At 48.1% G+C, this 20508-nt stretch overlaps 1 protein-coding gene across 1 annotated transcript; it reads left to right on the top strand.

Moving 5' to 3' along the window:
- Window positions 1–12643: 12643 nt before the first annotated feature.
- On the top strand, window positions 12644–19691 carry LPCAT4 (lysophosphatidylcholine acyltransferase 4). The gene is made up of 14 exons (XM_068965271.1): window positions 12644–12816; window positions 14064–14206; window positions 14541–14761; window positions 15033–15145; window positions 15269–15329; window positions 15616–15674; window positions 15871–15905; window positions 16419–16473; window positions 16602–16684; window positions 16958–17083; window positions 17434–17566; window positions 18715–18813; window positions 19095–19260; window positions 19468–19691. Exons 1-14 carry the CDS (start codon window positions 12703–12705, stop codon window positions 19620–19622), a joined length of 1563 nt encoding a protein of 520 aa, XP_068821372.1. The 5' UTR covers window positions 12644–12702; the 3' UTR covers window positions 19623–19691.
- Window positions 19692–20508: the final 817 nt, after the last annotated feature.

The following is a 20508-nucleotide window of genomic DNA, read 5'->3' as shown; positions in this document are numbered from 1 at the left end:
CCAAGTTCAGAAATGGCAAAACCAGGAATTAAATGTATACTGGTCTCATTCTAAAGATTAACTCCCAAGTACTATCACAGAGCTTCTTACTGAGGCCGATTTGTGCCCTACAGCATAAAATAACCTCTGGACATGAACTTGGGCAGACCCCAGGAGATGATGGGGAGCAGAGAAACCTGGCATGCCACAGTCCATGGGGTCTCGAAGAGTTGGACACGACTTGGCAACTGAACAAAACAACAAAAAATGAAATCTAGTTAGAATCAAAAACATCTAGAGATAATGTATTCAGAACATGTACCAACTAATGCCTTCACTGTAACAATGTTTGTCACCTGGAGGCAATGTCTCCAAACACAGGGCTTCTATTCAGAAAATAATTTGTCGTTAATAGCCTTATTAGTGTTCACCCCAGGCAGTGTTGGAGCAAAGAGGGGTACAAAGACTTTTATGAAAAATAACCACCTCCCACGGAGAGTAAAGAGAGGAGGGATTTTCATTAGGACCAAGCTTAAAAATGAACATGTGGTCTCAATCAGTTATCATGGTTCAGAAGAAAGAAGTCTTTGATGAAAGATTAAAAACCAACAACAGAAAAGATGTTCACCATGACTAGTCATTAGAGAAATGCAAATTTAGACCAAAATAAGATATGACCACACATCTACTAGAAGAGCTAAAATAAAATATAGGGACAAGACCAAAGGCTAATGAGGACATGTGGAACAACTGGATCTCTTGCACATTGCTTGTGCAAATGTAAAATGGACAGCCACAGTTAGGCAGCTTCTTATAAAGCTAAATATACAACCCCACCAGCAATCACACTCCTAGGCATCTATCCCAGAGGAGTGAAAATTTATGTCAACACAAAAACATGTATGTGAATGTTCATAATAACTTTATTTATAAAACCAAAACCTGGAAGTAGCTAAAATGTCCCTCAGTAGAGAATGAAGAACATATGTAACTGAATCATTTTGCTGTACATCAGAAACTAATAAACATTGTAAATCAACTATGCTTCAATGAAAAATAAATTAGTTTTAAAAATGAAAGCAAAAAGATTTGAGTTTTCATTGTCTTCCGATGTATACCCAGCAGTGGAATTGCTCTATCGTATGGTAGTTCTCGGAGAAGGCAATGGCAACCCACTCCAGTACTCTTGCCTGGAGAATCCCAGGGATGGGGGAGCCTGGTGGGCTGCCGTCTATGGGGTCACACAGAGTCTGATGCGACTGAAGTGACTTAGCAGCAGCAGCAGCATGGTAGTTCTACTGTTCGTTTTTTGAGGAAGCTCCAGATTGTTTTCCATAGTGGCTGCACCATTTTACAATACCACCAACAGTATACTAGGGTTCCCTTTTCTCTACACCCACTCCAGAATTTATTTGTAGATTTTTTGATGGTGGCCATTCTGGCAGGTATATGAGGTGACCCTCTTGCTCTGCAAAGGTTCTGCTTAGTCTTATGGGATTCCCTTATGTATGACTCTTTGGTTTTTCTCTTGCTGCCTTTAGGATTCTCTGTCTTTAACTTTTGCCATTTTGATTATGATATGTCTTGGGATGCGTCTGTTTGTTTTCATTTTGTTTGCGACCCTCTGAGCTTCCTTTCGGAGAATGCAACCGATAGGAGGAGTCTGGTAGGCTGCAGTCCATGGGGTCACGAAGAGTCACCACGACTGAGCGACTTCACTTTCACTTTTCACTTGAATCCCAGGGACTGGATCCCAGGGCTGCCGTCTATGGGGTCACACAGAGTCCAACACGACTGCAGCGACTTAGCAGCAGCAGCAGCAGCCGTGCTTCCTATAGTGTTTCCCCTATAGCTCAGTCGATAAAGAATCTGCCTGCTATGAAAGAGACCCGGGTTCAGTTCCTAGGTTGGGAAGATCCTCTGGAGAAGGAAATGGCGACCCACTCCAGTACTCCTGCCTGGAAAATCCCATGGAGGAAGGAGGAGCCTGGTAGGCTGCAGTCCATGGGGTCACGAAGAGTCGGTGGCTTAACTACTACTGCTACTACTGTGCTTCCTATACCTGCATATCTGTTTTCTTCCTTAGGCTTGGGAAGTTTTCAGTCCTAATGTCATTGAATAAATTTTCGACCCCATTCTGTCTCTCTTTTCTCCTTCTGGGTCCCATACAGATATTGATATCCTTGACGTGTTTCCAAGGGTCATTTAAATTCTTCCCTGTTTTTTGTGTTTCTTTCTGCTATTCTGGTTTCCATTATTCTATCTTCCAAATCACTTATGTATTCTTCTGTATCACCTAGTCTCCTATTTATTCCTTCTAGTGTGTTTCAGTTCAGTTCAGTTTTCATATTCAGCTCTCACTGGTTCTTTTTAACATTTTCTAGATCCTTATTAAAATTCTTGCTGTGCTTATTTATTCTTTTCTCCGATTCAGTTAGAATTCTTATCATTAATGCTTTGAATTCTTTAGTTAGTAAATCATTCATTTGTTTAATTAGTTTATTTTTTCAAGGCTTTTCTCTTGCTCTTTCAATCAAAAAAAATTTCTTGTTTTCTCTTTTTTTTTTTTTGAGCATGTACCTTTTTTTAATCTTTTTATAATAACATGTATCTACCATCTTAGTATCATACAGAGTAGTTTCATTGCCCGAAAAATCCTTTGAACTCCATCATTCATTCCCTTGCCCTCCCTATTCTCATCTTTTTTTTATCTTTCTCTGACTCTATGAAATTAGGTGAAACAGTTAACTGTTCGTCTTGAAGGGGGTCCTTATACAGGAGCTTCTCTATACAGTCTGTGCCCAGTGGCTTTGGTGAGGGAGCTGGACTTGAGGTCACATCTTTCCTCAGGGTATGCTGGCAGCTATCACCTTGGTAGAAGGTGGGGCTGGCGATGGAAGGGCTAGGGTCTGAGCCAGGTGGGAAGTGGTTCTGCCCCTCTGTTCAGTGGCTGTCACTACCCTATCGGGGCGGGGTCAGCTCCCAAGTTTCTGGAGCTGAAATCCTGAGGGTCTGGTCCCACCTGGCTCTGTTCTATTTAAGTGTCTGTTCTGCTTCCTCCCAACGACAGCACCCTCAGCCTCAGAGGGGAGCAGTGTTGGAGTAAGAGGGGCCAGTGTGGGTGTTCATGGAGAGTGGGACAAGGCAGTGACGGTCTAGCCACCATCAGAGACATGGTCTGCTTCTGATGGGCTGCCGTGCAGTTACCAACTCTGGCTGGCCCTCCCTGTTCAGACTCTGCTTAGGATTTGAGCCACCACGGCACCTCATGGCCAGGGTTTTTCCTTGGTTATGCGAACCCTCACTCCAGTGTAGAGCTGCAATGCAAGGCAAACGGTGCTGGAGCGTTCACTTGGTTCAGGTTGCAGGATGTGCCAGGGTGGTCATTGAAACCAGTCGGCCAGCCACATGGTTTTCGATCTGCCTTTTCCCCCCTGCTTTGTTGGTATTGTTTATTTTTGTTTTGGCTGCATTGTGTGGCTTGTGGGTCTTAGTTTCCGGACCAAAGATTGAACCCAGACCTCGGCAGTGAAAACAGACAGTTCTAACCGCTGGACCACCAAGGGATTCCCCCACTCTGCTATGGAAGCAAGCAAGCTTTCTGCTAGTCCCCAGTTAGTTTTCAGTGAGAACTGTTCCCCATACAGATGGATTTTTTACGTGTTTGTGGGGGGAGGCGAGTTCCATGTCCTCCTATTCTGCCATCTTGATTCCTACACCTCTAATTCTTTGGTAATTTATATTATATTTTATGTCTTCTGATTGTAAGCCACAAGAGAATTTTTCAAACTCTGGCACGAAAAAGCAATAAATACTACTATGCATTTAGCCAACAGTAATAATTACAAAGTACTTTCCATCAGACACTGTGCTAGGCCTAATGGATATGATAATATTGAATGCATGCTTTGCTTTGCTTTGCCTCTTCACACATTCCACTACTGCCTCATATAGTACCTAACCTAATTCTCTCCCATTAATCGTTGCTAGTTCTTAGATATTTCATCAAAATTTAAATGGTATTTCTAAGTGAAAAAGAAGCCAGGAAACAGAACTTTTTGGTTATCACCAGAAAACTGGCAAGCTTAGGATGGTATTAATAGAAGGGAGTGGCTGCAGGAGCAGCTAACAGTAAACAGGGGGACATGAGGAACAGTGGGGGTATTGTGCCTCAAGCAAAGGAGTGACTGGACAGCAGTAACTATTGGTGATGCCAAATTTAAGACTGTTTACTTTATTCTGAACCAGTCTCACTCCAGCAATTCAAATTTATAACATTAGTTTAAGGAAGGATTAATGCACATATAACACCAAGGCTGGTTGCTCAGATAGCAATGGTATCTGCATAAATGCCAAAGATATTCTTCTATGTAATGGCGTGAAGTGAAGTCACTCAGTCATGTCCAACTCTTTGCGATCCCAGGGATGGTAGCCAACCAGGCTCCTCTGTCCATGGAATTCTCCAGGCAAGAATACTGGAATGGGTTGCCATTTCCTTCTCCAGGGGATCTTCCCTGCCCAGGGATCGAACCCAGGTCTCCTGCATTGCAGGCAGACGCTTTACTGTCTGAGCTACCAGGGAAGCCCCCCATGTAGTGGCCTAGTATTCTCTAAAGCTCACTGTGAATGCAGATCTCAACATAGTCACTCAGGTATAGTGATTGATGGCCATTATTTCAGGTCCCTGGATTTAAGTGACTCATGGAGAAATAGGAAATGTCTGAGATCGGCATCAATTATTGATTTCTTAAAAATTTGAGACTCTCAAACACCAGAAAACATTTATTAAACATAGGTACACTCAGCACTATGGTACACTCAGGACCACAGAGATGGAATCACCTCTTTCCCCTTGCTCACATGTGCCCTTAAGCAGTAAGCTCCTCTTTGGAAACTTTTTTTCTCATCTTAAACCTATCTTGAATATTCTTGAATATGTTAAAGTTTAACTGTTATTTTTTTTTTCCAGTCTCTAATCACTCCAAGGACATTCTGTGTGAACCTAAAATGAAGACATCAGAACTGTGCTGTCCCTATCAAGGAGAAGTCCCACCTTTTAGCTACCTTAAAAAAAGAATCTGCCTTGGTGTTAAATGAACTTCTTGCTTATTGAGATTGTGCAAAATGGTTCAATATAAAGCCTGACTGAAGAATAAGACAGAACTGGGAAGCTGGAATTCAAGTTCCACAATCACGATAGAGACTGTGTCCAACATACCCATGTATAGATAGATAGATAACATGGTGTCTGATAGATGTATGTGTGTGCTCAGTGGCTCAGTCATGTCCAGCTCTTTGTGACCCCTGTATTGTAGCCCTCCAGGCTCTTCAGTCCATGGAATTTTCCAGGCAAGAATACTGGAGTGGGTTGCCACTTCCTACTCCAGGGGATCTTCCTAACCCAGGGATCGAACTAGTCTCTTGCATCTCCTGCACTGGCAGGAGAATTCTTTACCACTGCACCATCCCATAGGTGTAGCTTAATAAATATTTATTTTACTAGATTGGAAACAGAAAAGATAATGATCGGAAGAATTCTTTCTTGATTTAAGGCACCTCTGAAGCAAATAGAAATACATCTGATCCCACACTCCTAATCTTGATTTCTCTACCAGATGCATTGCTGCTGCTGCTAAGTCGCTTCAGTCGTGTCCAACTCTGTGCGGCCCCATAGACGGCAGCCCACCAGGCTCCCTCGTCACTGAGATTCTCCAGGCAAGAACGCTGGAGTGGGTTGCCATTTCCTTCTCCAGTGAATGAAAGTGAAAAGTGAAAAATGAAAGTGAAGTTGCTCAGTTGTGTCTGACTCTTAGCCTCTTAGCTACCCCATGGACTGCAGTCCACCAGGTTCCTCCATCAAGGGGATTTTCCAGGCAAGAGTACTGGAGTGGGGTGCCATTGCCTTCTCCACCAGATGCACAGACTACTCCAAAATCTTTATCTCCATCTTTGAGCCCCAGATCCACATTTTTAAAGGTCTACTAGACAGTCCCACCTGGATTTGGCTGATGCCTCACAATGAATATATTTAAATCATGTCAACCCCAAATATTGCAAGTCTCCCAAGCTAGACCACTGGTTCTTAACCTGTGAAACAAGCACCTAAGAGATTATGGAGTCAGTAGGGAACCAAGAGCAGGTTGCTAAACAGGGTCAGCCCCACATGTAGGCAACAAGAGTATGCATTGTCTGTAGAAAATCTAAAAACAATAATAAAACCAGCCAAAAATTACTCAGTAGTTTATTATCACTATGCACCAGCAATTCTGAACAATGTCAAAGATAAATTACTCCTGCAAAAAAAATACCCTATGGGTCCAAGTTTTAAACAATTGCTAAGGTTACTTTTGAGTTTTAAAAATATCTATTTAAACTACAAGTTGGACATTTTTATTATTTATCCTTTGAGGAACACTATACTCTGCATGGAATTTATCTCAAAAAAACTCCCAGTTACACAGTTACCAACTGTCATTCGTTTAGAAAGTAAGTTTGCAAAGGTTCAGAATCACCTCAGATTACTTCAAGCACCCTTCTCGTCTCCAGCGCCTATGGTAGTACATAGTCTCATGTTTAAATAGTAGATTTGTGATAAACAATATGGTAAGCGAGTCTTAGTGCAGGCACCATAACAAAATAACAAGGGTGGCTTAAGAAACAGAAATGTATGTTCTCACAGTTCTGGAGGCTGTAAGTCTGAGGTCATGGTCCATTTACAGTGAGGTTCCAGTCACACAAAATGTATGATTATATGTATTACCATGTAGATGTCTATAGAACTTCCAAAGACTGGCATGCTGCAGTTCATGGGGTTGCAAAGAGTCAGACACAACTGAGCAACTGAGCTGAACTGATAAAACTTCCACTGAAAGCTGCTGTGTCCTTATTTGACTACAGCTTACTCTTTACTCGGAGAAGGTAATGGAACCCCCTCCAGGACTCTTGCCTGGAAAATCCCGTGGATGGCGGAGCCTGGTAGGCTGTAGTCCATGGGGTCGCTAGGAGTCGGACATGACTAAGCGACTTCACTTTCACTTTTCAGTTTCATGCACTGGAGAAGGAAATGGCAACCCACTCCAGCGTTCTTGCCTGGAGAATCTCAGGGACGGGGGAGCCTGGTGGGCTGCCGTCTATGGGTTCGCAGAGAGTCAACAAACGCAAGTCATTTAGACTGCTTTAACAGTTTTGCACAATATCTTTCAGTCTCCACCTTCGTCCCCAATCTCCCAGCAGTCTGATCACATGGGTGTGTTCAAACCCTCATTAACTTTCTCCTGTCCCAGAGTACGTGCTCCTTTTCTGTCTGACCTGTTCTTTCCCAACTTCTTTACAAACCACTACTTATATATCAAGATCTAACTCAAATGACCTTCTTCAGGGAATTCGTTCTTGAAATAGTTATAGAACTCACTCTACTTAATGTTGCTTTTGTTTACATCTGCATTTCAGTATAGCTCATGTAATTGTGAGTGTGATCTAGTGAAGGACAGGGAAGCCTGGCATGCTGTGGTCCGTGGGGTCCCAGAGAGCTCTACATGACTTAGTGACAGAACAATAATTGTGAGTGTGAGATGGTTGAACAATAAATTCTGAATGAGAGAAAAAATTTACTTTTATAGGAAAAATAAATATATTTCTCCACAACAGTGAAACATACTGGACAATGTGTTTCATAATAAACCCAAAGTCACTTAGTGTCTATAGTAAACACACTTTAGGGTGGCCTTATGATCTCTTCCTCCTGACTGTGCATGTCCTGACTTGATTCTAACAGCAGAATATGGCAAAAGTGATGCGCTATTATTCACATGATTATGTTACATCATAGCAAAAAAGTGAATGGATTTTGCAGATGTAATTAAGGACCACAATCCCTAATTAGTTGACTTTGAGTTAATCCGTGGCAGTATTGTCCTGGGTGGGCTAACCTAAAAGAGAGCCTGGAGGTCAGAGATTCTCTCTCTCTGGCACTGGCTATAAAAATCAAGATGCCATGAATTCTACAGCCTCAAGAAAATTAATTCTGCCACCAGCTGAAGGGGGTTAGATGCAGATCCTTCCCCAGTCAAGCTGAAACAGGAGGCACACTCTTTGAAAGAATGACATAGCCCGAGGACACAACAGAAACTGATTAGACTCAAATGGGTCCAAGATGCCAGACAAGTCAACTTCAACTAGACTTTGATCCTCACCAGGGAACATTTCATGCAAAGATGGGCTCAATAAAGGACAGAAACGTCATGGACCTGAAAGAAGCACAAGATACTGAGAAGAGGTGGCAAGAATACACAGAAGAACTATACAAAAGAGATCTTAATGACCCAGATAACCATGATAATGTGATCATTCATCGAGAGCCAGGCATCCTGGAGTGCGAAGTCAAGTGGTCCTTGGGAAGCAGCATTACGAACAAAGCTAGTGGAGGTGATGGAATTCCAGCTGAGTTGTTTCAAATCCTAAAAGATGATGCCATTAAAGTGCTGCACTCAATATGCCAGCAAATTTGGGAAACTTAGCAGCAGTCACAGGATTGGAAACGGTTAGTTTTCACTCCAATCCCAAAGAAAGGCAATGGCAGAGAATGCTCAAACTACTGCACAATTGCACTCATCTCACATGCTAGTAAAGTAATGCTCAAAATTCTCCAAGCTAGGCTTCAACAGTACATGAGCCAAGAACTTCCAGATATTCAAGCTGGGTTTAGAAAAGGCAAAGGAACCAGAGATCAAATTGCCAACATCCACTGGGTCATAAAAAAAGCAAGAGAATTCCAGAAAAACATCTACTTTTGCTTCATTGACTACACTAAAGCCTTTGACTGTGTGGATCACTACAAACTGTGGAAAATTCTTTAAGAGATGGGAATATCAGACCACCTTACCTGCCTCCTAAGAAATCTGTATGCAGGACAAGAAGCAACAGTTAAAACCAGACATGAAACAACGGACTGGTTCCAAATTGGGAAAGGAACACATCAAGCCTGTATATTGTCACCTTGCTTACTTAACTTCTAGAGTTACAGGAGGGCAAAACTTATAGAGTTTTGCAGAGTACATCATGCAAAATGCCGGGCTGGATGAAGCACAAGCTGGAATCAAGATTGCCAAGAGAAATGATGACACCACCCTTATGGCAGAAAGCAAAGAGGAACTAAAGAAAGTTTTAATGAAGGTGAAAGAGGAGAGTGAAAAAATTGGGTTAAAACTTAACATTCAAAAAGTGAAGATCATGGCATCCGCTCCCATCATTTCATGGAAAATAGATGGGGAAACAGTGACAGACTTTATTTTCTTGGGCTCCAAAATCACTGCAGATGGTAACTGCAGCCATGAAATTAAAAGACACTTGCTCCTTGGAAGAAAAGCTATGACAAACCTAGACAGCATATTAAAAAGCAGAGACATTTCTTTGCCAACAAAGATCCATATAGTCAAAGTTATGATTTTTCCAGTAGTCATGTATGGATGTGAGAGTTGGACCATTAAGAAGGCTAAGTGCCCAAGAATTTATGCTTTTGAACTGTGATGTTGGAGAAGACTCTTGAGAGTCCCTTGGACTGCAAGGAGATCCAACCAGTCCATCCTAAAGGAAATCAGTCCTGAATATTCATTGGAAGGACTGATGTTGAAGCTGAAGCTACAATACTTTGGCCACCTGATGCGAAGAACTGCTGCTGCTGCTGCTGCTGCTGCTGCTAAGTTGCTTCAGTCATGTCTGACTCTGTGCGACCCCATAGATGGCAGCCCACCAGGCTCCTTGGTACCTGGGATTCTCCAGGCAAGAGTACTGGAGTGGGGTGCCATTGCCTTCTCTGGCGAAGAACTGACTCATGGAAAAGACCCTGATGCTGGGAAAGATTATGACATCCTCTTAAATGAAGTATCTACCTACCTAAAAACCTGTTCCACCAATTTCCCTGGAGCACACACTGCCTCACTTTCCACCCTTAACTCCATTCAGAGTGTGCTAAAGTTCAGCTGCTATAGCAGCACAGGAGAAAAAGGGGACAACAGAAAATGAGATGGTTGGATGGCATCACCGACTCAATGGACCTGAGTTTGTGCAAGCTCCAGAAGATGGTGAAGGACAGGAAAGCCTGGTGTGCTCCAGTCCATGGGGTTACACAGAGTCGGACACAACTTAGCAACTGAACTGAATTGAAAATATTAGAAGCATAAAAAACAACTTATGTGCAATTATGCTTTTAATGAATTGCCTTAATTAAAAGAATGAAATTATAAAAATATTGAAACTACTTTGGAAAAGCCAAGACATACAGAACCTGGTTTCCCTTAAATAACAGGTAAAATGTATATCTATATCTAATAATCACATTGTACACTTTAAACTTACATATATGGCATTAATATCTCAAAAAAGGTGAAAAATTGTTAAAATTAAAGAGATATGGAATCATCTCTAAAAATCTATAATAAATAAATATTGCCTAAAACAAAGGTCTGTCTAGTCAAGGCTATGGTTTTTCCAGTAGTCATGTATGGATGTGAGAGTCGGACTGTGAAGAAGGCTGAGCGCCAAAGAACTGATGCTTTTGAACTGTGGTGTTGGAGAAGACTCCTGAGAGTCCCTTGGACTGCAAGGAGGTCCAACCAGTCCATTCTGAAGGAGATCAGTCCTGGGTGTTCTTTGGAAGGAATGATGCTAAAGCTGAAACTCCAGTACTTTGGCCACCTCATGTGAAGAGTTGACTCATTGGAAAAGACTCTGATGCTGGGAGGGATTGGGGGCGGGAGGAGAAGGGGACGACAGAGGATGAGATGGCTGGGTGGCATCACCGACTCGATGGACATGAGTTTGAGTGAACTCCGGGATTGGTGATGGACAGGGAGGCCTGGCGTGCTGCAATTCATGGGGTCAGAGTCGGACACGACTGAGCGATTGAACTGAACTGAACTGAACTGAGGATATCCTTTTATTTCTCTGAGAATGCTGGCTGCTCTCCTAAGTGGTGACTCGAAAACATGCACAACATGAGAATTGAGAGTTAAGTTTTATATGGGAAAAATCAGGACCGTAGCCCAGGACACAGCACCTCAGATAGCTCTGAGAAACTGCTCCAAAGAGGCAGCGGAAGGAGGTGATTGTATATGATTCTGGTGAAAGGGGAGTTCAATGCAATCAAGCACTTAACTTACAAAAGATATTCTGCTAGGAGCTGATGTCACTCTGAAGGATTTAGTGCTTTTCTAGATATAAGAAGATGCAAGGATTAAGATCATAAAATAAGTTCCTGAAAATATCAACCTATCTAAAAACCTGCTCCACCAGTTTCCCTGGAGCACACACTGCCTCACTTTCCACCCTTAACTCCATTCAGGGTGTGCTGAAGGTCAGCTGCTACAGGAGCACAAGATTTAATATCGAGAAACGCAGGAGGCAAATACCGTTGGCAAGCGCCAATTTGTAGTTGACATAAGAACAGAGGCAGGAATGTAAGTGGGTAGATTATGGGGCAAGAAGGGAGGGAAGAGGGTCTAGCTAGAAGTGAGTCCAAACTTTTGCCTGGTCTCCCTTCCAGTAAAAGATTAATATTACTCAATGACCCAGTAGCCCATTGACCTGCCATTGTTTCCATTACCCTCAAGATACGGTGACTGACAAAGATGTAGGAGAGAGCCCTAAAGCAGGGTGAACTGAAGGCAAATTCTTTCCAAAAGCAATGAGGCTTTTATTTCCTTTTTGTCACAAGAATTATCGTTCTGATTGTGTCACTGGGTGTGGATCTCAAAGTCTACCCAATTCCCTGATCTCACCACAACCTGACGACAACGGTTTATGAGTTTTCCAGGGTAGTTTGGGAATGAAGGGTATTCCTTTGTCTTCTCAAGCAGTGGAGAGAGGAAAAGAGAGAAATAGAAAGACAGGAAAAAGAGACACGTATCCCAGCTTTCCAGGTTCTCACTGCCCGTCCCTAGCCAGGTCTAGTTGGGCTCTTATAAGTTTGTGACCCGAGTCTGCATGGCTCAAGGAGTCCTTACAACCGACAGGCAGCCCTGCCTAACGCAGGTAGTACGCGGACGCCGAGCTGTGAGACATAAGGCGGTCGCCAGAGGGCGCGAGCGTCCAAGTTCACGCGCGATGGCGTCGACACGACCAGGAAGGAAAGGTGGTCGGCCTCCGAGAGATGGATGGGGCTCGGGAGTCCACCGGGACAGCTCGGGCCAGCGTCGCCCGGGAGCTGCGGGCCTCCGCGCACTGAGCGCCCACCGTTCGTTGCTCATCCGCCGGAGGGCCCCACCCTGTCTGCGCTTGCAGGGTGACCTCCACGCCCGGGCGGGGTCGTAGGGCGTTCTCCGCTTCGCTCGCTCCCCGCGGCCCTAAACCCGCTCCGAGCCGGAGGCCTGCGGGGAGGCGGAGGCCGAGTCTTCCCAGAGGAACTCCCAGAGGGCCAGGCCAGGGGACAGCCTGCAGGCAGACATTGCGCTCCCGCAACCCGCAGCCTCGTAACAATGGCCCGAGGGGCTGCGGCCGCGGCTGCGGTCGCGGAGGAGCAGGAGCACCCGGGCGCTGGAAGCCCCGCCCCTCGGCCGGCTCCCTGACAACGCGGGCCCGGCCGCGCCGCCTGCTCCCCGCCCCTCGGCGCCCCGCACCAGGCGGGGCCGCGGCCAGAGCGCCACCGCCGCTGCAGGCGCCGCCGCTGCTCTGCAAAGAGGGGCCCGGGGCCGGGCCGGGGCGCCCGCCCTCCCACCTTCTCCCGCCGCTATGAGCCAGGGAAGTCCGGGGGACTGGGCCCCCCTCGACCCTACCCCCGGACCCCCAGCGCCCCCCAACCCTTTCGTGCACGAGTTACATCTCTCCCGCCTCCAGAGGGTTAAGGTAAGGTGTGGGCGGGGGGCGCCCGGAGGACTCGCGCGGATAGAAAAAGGAGGCCTTTAGAGCCTTGACGCAGATGGGGATGGAGATCCAGGAAGGAGGTTGGTGAGAGGCTAGCCGGGCGGGGAGTCCGGGGTTCGCACGTGGGGGGCGGCGGGGGTGGTCAAGGAGTCCTGGAGAGGACGCGGGCTTGGGCGATAGGCAGGCTGAAGGTGTGTGAGAATTGACTAGGTGAGCCTGGAGGACTGCAGGGGACCCAGCGGTGGGCGAGATGGAGAACCCTGGAGACTGCGGATTACATCCTGCGGATGCAGATGGGCTAGAATGGAGTTGGAGGCTACGAAGAGCGGGGGTGGGGGCAGAGGCGTGCTGAGTGCTTTTCCGAGGCTCTGACATGGAAGAGCTTGCTGGGCCCGGAGCCTGCACCCCCTGCGCCCTTTCAGCAACCCCACTTTGCAGTACCCTCTCCACGCGCATTGCAGCACCTCATGGTGGGGGCGGGGAGGGAAGTAAAGAAGGGGGTGGCTACAGGAAGTGGAGGGCCGCAAGGGCCTGGGGGAGCTGCGGAATGGTGTGAGAAGGGAGTGTCCAAGGTTTCTTTTGCCTTCATCTCCCCTGAGGTCGGCTCCTGGAGCTCGGTTTGTTTACCTGCACTTTCCCCAGGGCAGCCCCTGAAGTCACCCTGGCAACCCCTGCCGTGTGGAGTAAGGCCGAACTCTTTCTCCCCCAAGTTCCTAGAACTGGGGGCGTGCTGCTGGGCAGAACTAGAGACTGGCCTGGGTCTGAAAAGTGGACCTCTCTGTTTTCTGGCCTCTACCTCCCAGGCCCACAATGAAAAGGCCCACCATGCACCTGGTTTCTGCTGGACGTGGGATCTATTTATGGAAGAGGGTGGGGGGAGGAGGAGCTACCTCTAGCCTACTCTACACCAAACACAGTGCTGGGCGCTTTCACACTGGTTATCCTTGAATCCTCTTAACAGCCTTTTAATTTTGTAGGTGTGGTGGGGACCAACTGAAAGACACGAAAGTGAGGCCACTGATCTATTAATCGTTTATCCTCTTTCCCTTATTGGTATCTTCATCCCACCTTGCGTTCCAATCCCATCTCCTGTTCCCACACTACTTATCTGCTGATCCACAGGGGTGGGGTTGATGGCCCTCTGCTCCTGGGTCCATCCTTGTTGGGGAGGGAAGCCTGTAAGGAGCATCTCACAGCCCTGAAGTGGCCTTTTCTCCCACCCTCTGCAGTTCTGCCTCCTGGGGGCACTGCTGGCCCCCATCCGAGTGCTTCTGGCCTTTATCGTCCTCTTCCTCCTCTGGCCCTTTGCCTGGCTGCAAGTAGCTGGTCTTACTGAGGAGCAGCTTCAGGAGCCAATTACCGGATGGAGGAAGTAAGTGGGGGATCAGCCCCCAAAGACCCAATTTCTTCTTTCTCTTCCCTGCTGTCCATCTGCTCCCTCTTTGAAAAGAGGATGAGGGAGGGTTCTGAAATTCTCCTACCCAGGCTGGGTAGGGGAGGTGAATCAGCCAAGCTCAAACCCTGGTACCCAGGACCTTAACTCTAAACGATGCACCCGGATATGTCCCAGACTAACCAGAGACTTTAGCCTCTTGGCCAGGTAACAGAGGGCAAAAGAAGGGCACCTGCTTTCCTGGGTGCCTGAGCTTGGGGCTGAGTGAAGGTCAGGATAGCTGCCTCCACTGATGCCCAGCTTTGCCCTGCAGGACTGTGTGCCATCATGGGGTGCTGGGCCTCAGCCGCCTGCTCTTTTTCCTGCTGGGTTTCCTCCGGATTCGCGTTCGGGGCCAGCGGGCCTCTCGCCTTCAAGCGCCCGTCCTGGTTGCCGCCCCTCACTCTACTTTTTTTGACCCCATTGTTCTGCTGCCCTGTGACCTGCCCAAGGTTGTGTCTCGAGCTGAGAACCTTTCCGTTCCCGTCATTGGAGGTGAGAGATTAAGAGGAGTGAAGGGGAGAGATGGCTACTCTGGGCAAAAAAAGACAGAAGTCAAAGACTCTGGAGAGAACTGGTCCCAGGTGGAGAAGGGAGAAGTTAGAAGCCATATCAACTGATACTGGCAAATGAAATGCAAATTAATACTATTTGTGAAGCAGCCTTTTAGATTCTGAGCTCTGTGCTTAGAAGGGAGCAGGGAGTTCTGGTGTTAGTGCCCCTGGGGAAGAACCAAGTGACCCCTTGTGTTCTGTCTTTACCCCAGCCCTTCTTCGCTTCAACCAAGCCATCCTGGTGTCCAGGCATGACCCCGCCTCCCGGCGCAGAGTGGTGGAAGAGGTCCGAAGGCGGGCTACCTCCGGAGGCAAGTGGCCTCAGGTGGGTCCAAGGTCAGAGGACCTCCTCCTGTTTTATGTACTCCTGAAGACGCTTCTCTTGCCTCTTCTCCCCTTCCACCCACCTCATTCTGGTCCCTTGATCCGCCCCCGCCCCCCCCACCAGGTACTGTTCTTTCCTGAGGGCACCTGTTCCAACAAGAAGGCTTTGCTGAAATTCAAACCAGGTGAATAAAGCAGCAGTAGATGGGAGGGCTGTAGGAAAGGAGGCCCCATATATGGAGAGGGACTTTGGAATAACCCAAGAAAAGTGGTGGGGTGGGGGAGGGAGGGAGATAGAGAACCTCCTAGCTGATGCTGGAAAGTCTCCAGGAGGCAGAGGAAATTATAAATGAAATGGAGCCCAGCCAGATTTCCTTGTGGAGCTGATCCAGACCCCTGTACTCCATGCCCTCCAGCTGCCTCCATGCACTAACCTCTGCCTTGGGGGGTGGGGGTGGAAATGGGATTTAGGAGCCTTCATCGCGGGGGTGCCCGTGCAGCCTGTCCTCATCCGCTACCCCAACAGTCTGGTAAGTCGTCAGCTGGGGGAGGGAGGGCACAAGTCCACCCTGAATGGGAGTAAGTGAAAACTGCTCGTGGTGCCACAACAAGATATGTGTGTGGAGGTGGGGCTTGATCGGGGTGCAGGCCTCTGCTCAGAGAGGATTAGTCAGTTCAGGGAAGAAAAGTAATGCCTTTCTCCTCTCACCTCTGCTTCTCCCACAGGACACTACCAGCTGGGCTTGGAGGGGCCCTGGAGTGTGAGTAGTGGTATTCCTGGGGGTGAGGGTGGGGAGTGGGGACCGTCTTCTACCCTCCAGACAAAGTGAATCACTCTTGTTCATCCCTGGAACTGAGAGAACCCTAGAGAAGGGAATGCCATATCCCTTTGTTTTGTCCTGATCTCCTGAGATATTATCAGAAAGTGCCCTCAGCTATAACCTGCTAATCATTCCTGCTGTGCTTATGGTGCCTTTTGACCCACTTTGCAGCCTTTTCTGCCTCGGTTATCCACAGCACCAGGCTTGCTCCTTCTCGTGGTTCCTCAAACCCCTCACCTATACTTCTTTCTCTGGCAGGGCCCTGCAGCACTCTCTTATCCCACCTACCACCTTTCTGGCCCTTCTATCTCCCAGCTACATACTCATCCAGCTGACTCTACAGCTAGTAGCTGATTTTTATATCAGTGGGCAGAACTTTGCCACTCCCATCCTTGGGCTGGGGGATGCCCGTAGTTAGAGATTGGTGAGCATCTGAGGTCTCTTTTCTCTTAGACTCAAAGTTCTCTGGCTCACAGCCTCTCAGCCCTGCAGCATCGTGGATGTGGAGGTATGACTCCCAGGGGTGGGGTAGGAGAGCAGCCATTGGCTGAGCTGGGGATCTTTAGGGAAAGAGGGTGGGAGTGGTCACCCCTAACTTGGAAGTCCTGATGAGAAGCCTGTGTATGTGTGTTTCAGTTCCTACCTGTATACCGCCCCAGCCCGGAGGAGAGCAGGGACCCCACCCTCTATGCCAACAATGTCCAGAGGGTTATGGCACAGTGAGTGTCCCATGGGGTGTTTCCCAAAAGCAGATACACAGGGCAGAGGAACCACAGGAAGGGGAGGAGAGCTGAGTGAGGTTTTGAGGCAAAACTGTAGCAGGGGAGGCAGTCGGTCAGGAGTAAGGGCTATTGATAGCTGATGTGTGAGGGATGGGAGAGTGAAAGGGGCCTGATCTCCTCTCCCTGGTCAGCAGGCCAGAATCAGTAACGAACCCTCAGACGTGCCCTCTAACTCAGTCCCCCTGCATTCCACCTCTCTTCATCCTGTAGGGCCCTAGGCATTCCAGCCACCGAGTGCGAGTTTGTAGAGAGCTTGCCTGTGATTGTGGTGGGCCGGCTGAAGGTGGCCTTGGAGCCACAGCTCTGGGAACTGGGCAAAGTGCTTCGGAAGGCTGGGTAAGTGACCTTGGAGATGAGGGTATGGGTGAGAGGAAAGGAGAAGAGAAAAGGGAGAATGGGTAGGAGGAAGAAAAGTCCTTAGAAAGAAAAAAAAAAAGTAGGAAGATGAGAATTTTTTGAAAGATAATGGAGTAAAAGGAAGGAGGAAAAAAAGATACATAATAACCCCAATGACAAAGGTAGGAATGGCTTTCCAGGTACTATGATGAGTCAGAGTACCTCTTGGAAAAACACCAGATGTACCTGTGCTGGGAGGATTCCTGGGGCTGGGGCCAAGGTGCTGGTGGGTGGTGTTTCCAGAAGAAAACTGAGTCAGTGCTGCACCTTCGACGACAATTCCCTTGTAGGCTGTCCCCTGGCTGTGTAGACGCTGGGACAGAGCCAGGCCGGAGTCGAAGGATCAGTCAGGAAGAGTTTGCCAAGCAGCTACAGCTCTCTGACTCCCAGACGGTGGCTGGTGCCTTTAGCTACTTCCAGCAGGTAAAGAGACTGGGATGCTCAAGATTTTAAGGACAGTATCCCAGGGGCTGTGTGGATGGCCAATCTGGAGTGTAGGCTGGATGCTGTAATAGCTGTTGGTAGACAGACATCTTCCGAGGTCCCCTGGGAGATTCATTTTTTTTATACATTAAGGAGCAGTGTTTTAGTCATTGTGGGAAAGAATGATGGAAAAATAATGGTCGGTGAGATCCATAAATTTCTGAGGCATACTGGAGATGGGGATCACATGACCTTGTGAGCACTGGGTGGGAAAGGTGACATGGAGGAGACAACACTGGACAGGTTAGACAGTTGAGAGTTTAAGACCCAGAAGTATCTGTAATACTTGGGCAGATTTTTTTTTTAATGTCTCAGAGCTTCTCTGGAGGATTCCTGAACTTTCTCAAGAATTTTGATGAGCCATATATTTCCTGGGACTTAGCCAGGTTGTCCTGTTGAATTATAATAGCCTCAGATGATTCGTAATGTTTATGAACAACTCCCAGTGGTCCTAAGGAGTTCTTTTTGATCTAAGATGCAGACCATACTTCTCAACATCCTCTGAAGGGATAGAGAGTGACCCAGATGTGCTGATTCCTTAGACTGGGGCAGACTGTCCCTGAAAGGAGCTTCCCGTCATAACCTGTAGCCGAGCAGAGCCAAAACCCAGGTGCCCTGGTCCCTCATAGACATAGCACAGCTGGCATCCTCAGGTTTGCTTTTTTTTTCCTTGGTAAGACATTTTGCCAGAGGCCCCCTTTTATTAGTTTGCTGGACCAGTTCTCCCATACAGGCCGAGTCAGAAGAGAACCAGTTTTTCCAGCTTGGGGTCCGAAATGCCCTGATGGTATATCAGAAATGATGGTAACTTAAACATACCTGAGGGATTCCATCATTCCTAGGAGATCCCTTTATAGGAGAGTTTTGTCACCCAGGTGACTTGAAAAGGTATAGTATGAGCGAATCCATGCCCCGAAAGAACTGTCAGGGAACCTGGAGAGTTTAGGGCCCACAGTTCTGAGGCAAGCAGACCCAGGACAGGGGTCACCTCCATGCCTGCTGAGAAGAGTGGGGAGCCGAGATCCAGAGCAGGAGGGTGGGTACGGGGTTGGTCACTACATTGCCTTGGTTTCTCTCCCACCCTCCAGGATGCCGATGGTTTGGTGGACTTCCGAGACGTGGCCCTGGCATTGGCAGCTCTGAGTGGGGGCAGGAGCCTGGAGGAGCTGACCCGCCTGGCCTTTGAGGTATCAGGACGTTGTGGGGGTCAGCCCTGAAGTGCCTATGCTCACCCCACCCATGGTGAGCTGTTCCCAGGAGCTTCTGGCTAGTAGGTGCTTGGTGGCCACCCCAGTGCCAAACTGTCTGAACCGCAGAGCCTCAGCATCTCTGCTGAGGCTTTACTGGGAACAGGTAGATGGAAGCAGCTGTGACCATTATAATTGCAAAAAAAGGAGGAGCCTGTCAGACAGACATGCAGGGTGATGTCCCAAGGAAAGAGCTTGACCTACCTCCCTTTTCCTCCCAGCTCTTTGCCGAGGAGCCAAAGGAGCAGGCCAAGGGGCCCGGCCGCCTGCTGTACAAAGACGGTTTCAGCACCATCTTGCACCTGCTGCTCGGCTCACCGCGCCCCGCTGCCAGGACTCTGCATGCCGAGCTGTGCCAGGCAGGGGCCCGCCAGGGTCTCTCCCTCTGTGAGTCATCCCCTGCAGGCCCCGTGCAGGCAGTCGGGGTGTCAGCAGCACAGGGCTGGGGGCCGGCTTGGGGGGATCAGGACATCCTCAGGGTGAGGCTGGGAGAATACTGTCAGGGAGGCAGGGGACAGTACTTTGGCTTTGAGACAGTGAGGAGGGCCAGGGATCTCTTCCCTCTCCTCCTCAGGTCTTTCCTTTCCCCTCCAGGTGAGTTCCAGGACTTCTCCCTCCACCACCCGCTCCACGGGAAGCTCTTCAGCACCTACCTGCGCCCCTCCCAGACACCACCCGCCTCCTCCCCAGGCAGCACCACCGCTCTGGCCAATGGGACTGTGCAAACCCCCAAGCAGAAGGGCGACTGAGCACCTCGACCCCACCGCCCCGCCAGCTCGCACCCGCTCAGACTCAGGGCAGCGCCAGGGGCCACCCCCGGGCCTCAAGCCCACCTCTGTCCTGCTTGACTTTTCATTATTGTCGTTGATTTTTTTAAGTTGGTTTTCATTTTTCGTTTGTTTGGTTTTATTTTGTAAGAAACTATTTTATATATAAATATATATCTATCTCTATTAAAAAACAAAAAAGCTCAGTCACGTTGATGGTATCATAAGCTGGGGAGGAAAGGACGAATGGTTGCAGGCCACCCTGGGAAGACCCCCGAAGGTTCCCAAGGCCAGATCTCTTGGACACAGCTGATTAGTCCTCACTTGCCAATGGATGGATCATGCGGATCTGGTATCTTCCATCTTGTTGCCACAGCCTGTAACAGGCCTCCTCCTGCACCTCTTTTCAGCCTGTTCCCTCTTGTTCTGTCCTCATTAAAGAATAGCTGACCACCACTTTATATTTAATAATCATACTAAGGCTGATGCCCCCATGGTCGGGGCAGAGAGCTGTGTCAGGACCCAGCCGTTCTACTGCAGCTCAGACCTGCCAGTCCAGAGTTTCTGCCATACTATGAATTGGGGACATACAAGTCCCTTCTGTCCAGCTTCTTTTCAAGGAACAAGAATAGCCCCCACCTATAGAAGGTGGTATGTCTAGGCACCATTTTGGAAATAGGTTAAGGAAATAGAGCTCTATCCCAGAAATCTGACAGGTTAAAAAGAAGCAGTTTTCCATCTAGGGACTTTTAAGGGAGACAGATCATGGCAGGATGTCCAGAGAAGCCCTCCCAACACCACGTCCAGGCTTCTGATGGAGGAATAAAGTAATCACAGGACCCTCAGCACCAGGTTCATCAGGATACCT

The sequence above is a fragment of the Capricornis sumatraensis genome, chromosome 2 (genome assembly GCF_032405125.1).
Source record: "Capricornis sumatraensis isolate serow.1 chromosome 2, serow.2, whole genome shotgun sequence".
Taxonomy (NCBI): domain Eukaryota; kingdom Metazoa; phylum Chordata; class Mammalia; order Artiodactyla; family Bovidae; genus Capricornis; species Capricornis sumatraensis.
Note: the sequence above shows the minus strand (reverse complement) of the source record. Positions and strands in the feature narration are given on the sequence as shown.